The sequence below is a fragment of the Calonectris borealis genome, chromosome 3 (assembly GCF_964195595.1).
Source record: "Calonectris borealis chromosome 3, bCalBor7.hap1.2, whole genome shotgun sequence".
NCBI classification, from domain to species: domain Eukaryota; kingdom Metazoa; phylum Chordata; class Aves; order Procellariiformes; family Procellariidae; genus Calonectris; species Calonectris borealis.
Genome location: NC_134314.1, coordinates 26,652,716 through 26,662,181, shown reverse-complemented (window position 1 = coordinate 26,662,181; position 9,466 = coordinate 26,652,716). Strand labels below are relative to the sequence as shown.

Here is a 9,466-nt window from a genome sequence, read left to right as displayed (position 1 = left end):
GCTCTATAGCACTTAGACACTTGAAAACAAGATCTTAACCTTTTGAGTTACAGGTGCTCAGTAATTCTGAAAATAAAGTCAGTTTAATTTCCCATAAAATAATCATAACTTGGAGCTATTCCATTAAGAAGTATGTTTAACATTTTATAGAGCAACTATACAAATGCATTTTGTGCCTGAAACAGCCTGCCACCCAGATACTGCTGAACTTGTTTTGAAGAAAAAAATTGTATAATCCTCAAGTTTACAGAAATTGTACATCCAAATTCCTTAAAAAACCCAAGAAGTTAGAACAATGCAATAGAATGGTAACATTTATAAACCATTGTACCTTGATTGTTCCATAATATTAACTTGAAATCATTATTTTTAGCACAGGGTTTCCATTGCCTTACACTGACAGTACTCTGAGGGGAGCACTGAGTTTGGAAGGTGTGAGTTATGAGCTGCCATTAAGTTATATGATAATACATTATTCTCTATGATGATGATATATCATTTTGATAGACCTTGCAAATATTTAAAGGAGGTTGTGCATTTGAGGATAAACAAGTGTTACACAACAGACTTTACATACAAATCTTACTTTGTACCTGCTAAAAACAAAACCACAGGCTGAAGAGGAATTTAACATTTAGGACATCTGCATACATTTTTCAAGCATAGCTAAAGGATTTAATGATATGTTCCATTTTCAACAGATTTTAGCACTTAATGAAGTATTGTCTTAATTCATTTGACTCAGTATCAGTATCAGTAACTGTTTATGGTTTCATCCTAGATGTAAGGTAGACACAGTTTGAAATTCAATTAAAAGTATCAAAACAAAATAATATCTGAACTATGCATCTGAGCATAATTACTGAGTTTCAATTACTTTTGAAAACTCAATTTAGAAGCGCAAGTTTACACCAGCAAGTGTGAGTTGAGCATGATGGGCAACCTTATCCTTTTACCAAAGAAATGTAATTAGCAATGCTCACAAGATGTGGCAACATGGGCCTTCAGCAGTCCGCAGAGGCACTCGGAATAGAGGAGCCTACAGAATCCATGCATCTGCATTGGTAGCACAGCTCCTGCTGACTACACCAGAGCTAGCTCAGGCACGCTCACCCACACTGCATGCACATCTTTTAATTGCACTGTAACATGATCATCTTCGCTTAGAGATTAGAAAATATCTTTCCAGTGCCTCCCAGTGAATAATGATTCATTCAACTTTTAGGTCCAAGATCTTCAACAAATAAATAAAAGCAAGATGACTTTTATTAGGGAAGTAGTTTATTATAAAACCCTGAAGATTTCACAAGATGAACACTTACACAAGTAATAAAAATGTAGAAAACATTTCCCTGTATTTATGTAACTTGTGTTTTGTTAGAAATTTTATTCACAGCTTCTTTTTTTTTTTGTTCAGTCCAAACTAAGCTCGTTTCCTTCAACCATATGGAAGTTCTTGAGTTAGCTCACAGCTGAAAAATGTAGTTTTCCATGGGACATATTGTATGCTGAGTGATTGAATCTAAAAGAAATAAAAAACCCAGGATTATTTAAGATAAAATGCACAAGAAACAGACTGTAAAGCAACAATGTGCTTCAAAGCAATTTCTGGTATAAAACAGTTTGGTGGAGCTGAGAACCTAGAGACAGAAGGACCCTAAAAAAAAAGCAGTCAAATGATGATACTGCAATAACTTATCATTTATTTAAGTTTAAAAAAGGTGCTGCATTATCTACCTATACGCTTTTTATTGTGGTCAGTCCTGAGTGAATTAATTGGGTTTTAACAGCAGAAAGCAGATAGCCACAAACCAACTGGATTGCAACAGTGAAGTGTCAAAGATTAGACAAAATTTCAGATCTGATTTGATTTATTTGACTAAAATGGCAATTTATAGGTGACGTTGTTCATACTATTATGTAAACAGTTGCTGAGAAAGGGGCAGAGCTTCAAAGGCATGTATTCTTCCTTTAAAGTGTCATATAGAAATACTTATTTTTTCTGAGTTTTGATGATTCATCATTTCAAATCCATTAGCCGGAGCTTGCATAACTGTGCCTCGTGAGCAGGTCATAACAATTAGAAAAGGCACCATCAGACTGCAAAAGAGAACTGAGAAATTTGTAAAGGGCACAAAGAATTCAGAGTCCTTTTTCATTAGCAGCCGGATACGCAATTCCTTCAGCCCACTGACGGGCTGAGCGTGGCCTGTCCCACTGCAGTAAGCTCATGAGGTACTGGACCTGGGGTGAGGCAGAACTCCATGAGCCCAGTAAGAGGGTGGGACGTGCCACATGAGTTGCATGCCACTTTAGATCATCACCTTTGTTCATCTGGAATTTATGCCTGGAGTACTACTATGTGAAACTTTCGTGTTTAATTTATTACATCATATTTTTAGTCTGGCACAAACCTCTGGTTTCCTCATCTGGTCACTTTGAAGCCAGAGAAAGGCACAGTAAACAATGCTTTAGTCTTATGCCTTTCTCTCAAATCTTCACAGTTTTATCTTATACTTTAAGAAAGTATCAAATAACATTTGCATTTAGATGAGTATTTTTCCCTTATGGCTCACTTTTCCTTTCTTCTTTAGTGGTATTTTCTTTCAAGTTTTAAGTCATTATGATCTGATAGCATTAACGGTCAAGAGAGTAGGACTTGCTTGGCTAGTCTCGTATAACATCAACTCATGTAGTACATTTGTTGCTGGAGTCTGAGTGGGGCACTATCTAGAGGGGTCTGTCATAGTGTATGACGAAAATTTAATCTTGTTTTTTCTAGTATGCAAAAGGTCCCTTTTTGGAAAATACCCTTATCTTGTCTGAAGAAGGAAGAGTGTCAGGCTGGAAGCTGTGAATCCTACACAGATTATCGAAAGCTTTTCTTTGAGGGTGAGGATATTGCAATTTTACATCTGATTCCCTGCAAACAGGTAACTGTTAGAACTGCGGTGTCCATAATGGAAAAGCGATGGACTAACAACTCTTAGAAACTTAACAGCAGACTTTAAAAAGAAACTTTTTGCAAGTGAAATAGAGACTGCAGAAAATTGTCTTTCAGATGTACAATATATAATTTAGGAGAGATTATCAGAGGGTGTCAATTACCATATTTCAGTAGTGCTATGCCAGTTTATACTAGTTAAAAATCTTTCTTACTACATCTAAAATTGAAGAACATGCCATTTTAAAAAGCAAGTATCCTATGGGGGTTTCCCCATAATTTAGTTTGCGCTAAATGAAACAATCATATAAAAGATGAAATTTGTTCTTGGTAAAATTACAACGGTAAGTACCAGGACCATCATAAAGCAGTCTTAGTTGTAAGAGAAAGCCCTCACCATGGAGACGACCTTCCTGAAAACCTGACTGTAGCAGTCTGTTCCATTTTCTTCTCTCCATAACCTCACTTTAGCAAACTATTTACAGTCAGTTTTTGAATACGTATTCCACAATATTTTCTATGAGTTTAAATTTAGTGTCTTACCTAATACCCATTTTTCTGATAAACTTTTTATTTCCTGGTACTTCTTTCCTGGGTTTTTTCCTATACAGATTTTTGCCTGACGTAAGGCTTTACATATTTTCCCTCCTGACAGCTGTATAAGTTCAATTAGCTTTTTGCAGGGTGGCTGACTGGTAGGAGATACAAACATGACAGGCTGGTTTGAAAAGAGATTCTGCTGGTATTTTCCTGTTGATAGGTGACGCTGAAGTCTGCAGATCTGTATTTGAGGAAACAAGGAAATTAATTAACCAATGTGTTGCATTTCCACTCAAAGTAAAACTAATCCTTGTCTTTGCTAATTCAGAAAAAAAGAGTTATAGTATATGAGTATGAACTTTACTTTTTCAGGTGTATCAGAAACTCTTGGGTAAACTATACAAAGAATTTGCTGTACTTGATAAATACAGTTCCCAAACCAGAGTTGAGACTATTTCACTATAGGTCAGATGGTGTACCTATAAAACTTCTTAGAACACATGACAGTATTATTTTTCACCATAATCTTACATTCTTACATTTATAACACTGACCATCACACAGAAATATTAAAGGATATTATAAATAATTATAGACTTGCAGCAAAAATACAAACTGTGAAAGCCTTTACAATATATGGTGCTCATCAGTTTTTATCAGGGAGCTTTACAAACATATCTAATTCAGAGTTTAAACTACTTTAGGACCTCTTTTCCCCTCCTGTGCTCCACAGATATGAACTGCATTTTGTCTCAGATATATGAAGTGACACAAATGTACCAGAACTCAGAGCAAACCATTTCATGTAAACTCTTTTGTCTCCAATGCTGTGCAGCCTGTAACACTTGATCATTATAATAAAAACCTGCTTGACCTATATGAGGCAAATTTTCTTCTCTGTATATACCAGGCAGGACAGTGGTTCAGCAATTAAAACTATATCTCCTTTAGCTATAATGTGCATAAAAGCAGTGCATACAAGTGTATGCACCATGGTACACAACATAAAGTTTTCATACTAAAATAAAAAAAAAAAGCAAGCTTGTATTTCTTAGAGCGAGGTTGCCATTGACCTGCCAAATTAATGTATGTAACATGTCTGATTCTGTATCTCTTGTCAAAATTTGGAAAATTTATGAGACTGGGGTTATTAGTAAGATGAGAACAGAAATAAATGTTTCATGTTCTGTGATCCTTGGAATTTTTCATACAGATGAACCACACGAGCACACTACATACAGGAAAGGTCGCTCTGTATATATCTGGTTTATATGAGATAGCTGAATGTGAAACTGTAGTCAGTGAGGATGTGTAACTAGAATAGTGGAAGAAATTACTTGTTGAGTGGATTCCTTCCTCCAGTCCTCACACAAACCTGCTGTGAAACCATAGGCACTTAAGAATTTAATGGAATAATATATGTGCTTGGCAGATGTGCAGCTAAAGTAAGAGTCTTCACCTGGTTTATAGGGGTGTCCTGGTTTCGGCTGGGATAGGGTTAAATTTCTTCCTAGTGCTGTGTTTTGGATTTAGTATGAGAAGAATGTTGATAACACACTGATGTTTTCAGTTGTTGCTAAGTGCCCTCCTAGTCCAAGGACAGCTCCCGTGCCTACTGACTGAGCTAGGTACACAAGATGGGAGGGAACATAATCAGGACAGCCAGCCCAGCTGGCTAATGGGGTATTCCATACCATGTGACGTCATGCTCAGTATATGAATGGTAGGCGTGATCCAGGAAGTACCAATCGCTTCTTGGTTATCGGTCAGCGCGGGTGGTGAGCAATTGCATTGTGTATCACTTATTTTGTATATTCTATCATTATTATTATTATTATTTTCCCTTTTCTGTTCTATTAAACTGTCTTTATCTCAGCCCACGAGTTTTTCTCACTCTTACCCTTCCGATTCTCTCCCCGTCCCACTGGGGGGTGGGGGGAGTGAGCGAGCGGCTGCGTGGTATTTGGCTACCTGCCAGATTAAACCACGACAGTCCTTTTTGGCGCCCAACGTGGGGCACGAAGGGTTGAGATAATGATAGTTCTGACCAAAGTGTGTTAAGGCAAAATTGTTATAAGCATCCATTATATTGATTGGTCACAATGTTGATGTATTGGCTGTCAAAATTGTGGGGCTGGCTTTCAATGTTGGGTCATGTAATACCTTGCTTGCAGTATATGTTCCCTTTTGTGCTGTTTATCATTATTTGGAACTCGGCCAAGATTATCATTTTGCTGCTGTTTTATGAGGTGATAAAATCATTGGTCGCAAGTCTAATCTGGTATCTGTACTCGGCACTGCTGTCATTTCTGTACCTCGGGAACCACCTCTTAGAAATTATTGGTAATTGCACTTGCTTCTCCTCGGAGAATGAATTTAAGGGGGAGACGGGATGGGACACTCTCTCCCACTTGTTCATCTTCCCTTCCATATCGTCAGAAACTCCTTTTTCTTCTATCCTCTTCACGAAGATGTCCACACTATTCCCTGAGAATTTTGAATATCCTTGGGATGTTCAAACAAGCATGTTCATATTGCTATGTCTCCTGAATGTGGTTCAGGCCTTGTTTAGGGTTAAACAACTATTCAGGAATACTGTCCAGAGATCAACCCTCAGGAACAAGAAAAGAGGGAGGGCAAACGGCGGTGCCTCATCGGGGCGGGCGGAGCGGCGAATCTCGGGGGCGGCTACAGACATGGTGGCTACTCAAACCCCGGCAACAGTCACCGTAGCTTCTCCAACCCCTGCGACAGGCACTGCAGCCACTCAAACTCCGCCAACAGGCACTACAGTTACTCCAACCCCCATGACAAGCACTGCAGCTACCCAAACCCCAGCAACAGGCACTACAGCTGCACCAGAGGACCAACCCTTGCTGGTATCCGTTGCCCCTGTACAGAAGAGGAAATCTTGGAAGCGGAGGTCAGGTCGTTTAGAAAGGGATGATGGAAGAGCAGGGCCATCACGAGGAGAGGAGGAGGAAGAGGAAGAACTCATAAACGAGACGGAAACCATCCAATCCCTATCCCTGAGTGAGCTGCGAGATATGCGGAAAGATTTCAGCCGACGTCCAGGCGAGCATATTGTTACCTGGCTGCTCCGATGCTGGGATAATGTGGCCAGTAGCCTGGAATTAGAGGGGAAAGAAGCCAAACAGTTGGGATCCCTTGCTAGGGAAGCAGGTATTGACAAAGCAATCGGAAAAGGGACACAGGCCCTCAGCTTCTGGAGGCGACTGCTGTCAGGCGTGAAGGAAAGGTATCCCTTCAAGGAAGATGTTATATATCGCCTAGGCAAGTGGACCACCATGGAGAGAGGTGTCCAGTACCTGAGAGAACTAGGCGTGCTGGAGGTGGTTTATAGTGACCTGGACGATGACCAAACACCCAAAGATCCAGATGAAGTCCAGTGCACGCGACCCATGTGGCGGAAATTAGTACGGAGCGCACCAGCATCATATGCCAATGCGTTGGCAGTATTGTGCTGGAAAGAGGAAGAAGCACCAAGGGTAGATGAGACGGTTAGCAATCTCCGGGAATACAAAGAAACTGTCTCCTCCTCCCTTGTCTCAGCTGTGGAGAAACTGTCCCGGGAGGTCCAGCAACTCAAAGACGATAGGTCCTATTCTCCACCTGTATGGACCAGTATCTCAGCCATTAAGGGCCAGCGTTCTTCTGCTCAAGAGAGAGGATATAGAAAGTACACACCATGGCGCACCCTGTGGTTTTACCTGCGTGACCACGGAGAGGACATGAGGCAGTGGGATGGAAAACCTACTTTGACCCTAGAGGCACGTGTACGTGAGTTGCAAGGAAAAACAATCACACAAGGGGGTTCTCCCAGGAAAAATGCTGCTCCAGTTGTCAGGAAAAACCTGTCTCACGACAGTCCAGTTTCCAGTGAACAGTTCCCCAGACAGAGTAGAAGGGCTGATCTTACTTTGGATTGTAATTGCAATGAAGAAATTCTTGACTCACGTTTGCAAGAAGTGAGAAACGGATACTATGACCAGGACTAGAGGGGCCCTGCCTCCAGCCAGGTGGAGGAAAGGGACAACCGGGTTTACTGGACTGTGTGGATTCGATGGCCTGGCACATCAGACCCACAGGAGTATAAGGCTCTAGTAGACACCGGTGCACAGTGTACCCTGATGCCATCAAGCTATAGAGGGGCAGAACCCATTTGTATTTCTGGAGTGACAGGGGGATCCCAAGAGTTAACTGTATTGGAGGCCGAAGTGAGCCTAACCGGGAATGAGTGGCAGAAGCACCCCATTGTGACTGGCCCAGAGGCTCCGTGCATCCTTGGCATAGACTACCTCAGGAGAGGGTATTTCAAGGACCCAAAAGGGTACCGGTGGGCTTTTGGTATAGCTGCCCTGGAGACGGAGGAAATTAAACAGCTGTCCACCTTGCCCGGTCTCTTGGAGGACCCTTCTGTTGTGGGGTTGCTGAAGGTTGAAGAACAGCAGGTACCAATCGCTACCATAACAGTGCACCAGCGGCAATATCGCACCAACCGAGATTCCCTCATCCCCATCCATGAGCTGATTCGTCGACTGGAGAGCCAAGGAGTGATCAGCAAGACTCGCTCACCCTTCAACAGTCCCATATGGCCAGTGCGAAAGTCCAATGGAGAGTGGAGACTAACAGTAGATTATCGTGGCCTGAACGAAGTCACGCCGCCACTGAGCGCTGCTGTGCCGGACATGCTAGGACTCCAATATGAACTGGAGTCAAAGGCAGCCAAGTGGTACGCCACAACTGATATCGCTAATGCGTTCTTCTCAATCCCTTTGGCGGCAGAGTGCAGGCCACAGTTTGCTTTCACTTGGAGGGGCGTCCAGTACACCTGGAACCGACTGCCCCAGGGGTGGAAACACAGCCCTACCATTTGCCATGGACTGATCCACACCGCACCGGAACAGGGTGAGGCTCCGGAACACCTGCAATACATTGATGACATCATCATGTGGGGCAGCACAGCAGAAGAAGTTTTTGAGAAAGGGGAGAGAATAGTCCAAATTCTTCTGAAGGCTGGCTTTGCCATAAAACAAAGTAAGGTCAAGGGACCTGCACAGGAGATCCAGTTTTTAGGAATAAAATGGCAAGATGGACGTCGTCAGATCCCAATGGATGTAATCATAAAATAACAGCCATGTCCCCACCAACTAGCAAAAGGGAAACACAAGCTTTCTTAGGCGTTGTGGGCTTTTGGAGAATGCATATTCCAAATTACAGTCAGATCGTAAGCCCCCTCTATCACGTGACCAGGAAGAAGAACGATTTCAAATGGGGCCCTGAGCAACGACAAGCCTTTGAACAAATTAAACAGGAGATAGTTCAGGCAGTAGCCCTTGGGCCACTCCGGGCAGGACAAGATGTGAAGAATGTGCTCTACACCTCAGCCGGGGAGAATGGCCCTACCTGGAGCCTCTGGCAGAAAGCACCAGGGGAGACTCGAGGTCGACCCTTAGGGTTCTGGAGTCGGGGATACAGAAGATCCGAGGCCCGCTACACTCCAACTGAGAAGGAGATATTGGCAGCATATGAAGGGGTTCGAGCTGCTTCGGAAGTGGTTGGTACTGAAGCACAGCTCCTCCTGGCACCCCGACTGCCGGTGCTGGGCTGGATGTTCAAAGGGAGGGTCCCCTCTACACATCATGCAACCGATGCTATGTGGAGTAAGTGGGTCGCACTGATCACACAACGGGCCCGAATAGGAAACCCCAGTCGCCCGGGAATCTTGGAATTGATCACAAACTGGCCAGAAGGCAAAGATTTTGGAATATCCCCAGAGGAGGAGGTGACACGTGCTGAAGAGGCCCCACCGTATAACAAACTGCCAGAAAATGAGAAGCAATATGCCCTGTTCACTGATGGGTCCTGTCGCCTTGTGGGAAAGCATCGGAGGTGGAAAGCTGCGGTATGGAGTCCTATACGCCAAGTTGCAGAAACTGCTGAAGGAGAAGGTGAATCGAG

General features: G+C 42.7%; 1 protein-coding gene across 1 annotated transcript in view; it reads right to left on the bottom strand.

Annotated features, from left to right (window-relative positions):
• Window positions 1-1,260: 1,260 nt before the first annotated feature.
• Window positions 1,261-9,466, bottom strand: part of MCPH1 (microcephalin 1) — a 144,000-nt gene continuing 135,794 nt past the window's right edge. Inside the window, exons 13-14 of the mRNA XM_075145188.1 lie at window positions 3,488-3,725; window positions 1,261-1,522 (exon numbers count right to left, since the gene is read on the bottom strand). Of these exons, the coding sequence (XP_075001289.1) occupies window positions 1,467-1,522; window positions 3,488-3,725 (294 nt within the window). The 3' untranslated portion in view covers window positions 1,261-1,466. The remainder of the gene's footprint in view (window positions 1,523-3,487; window positions 3,726-9,466) is intronic.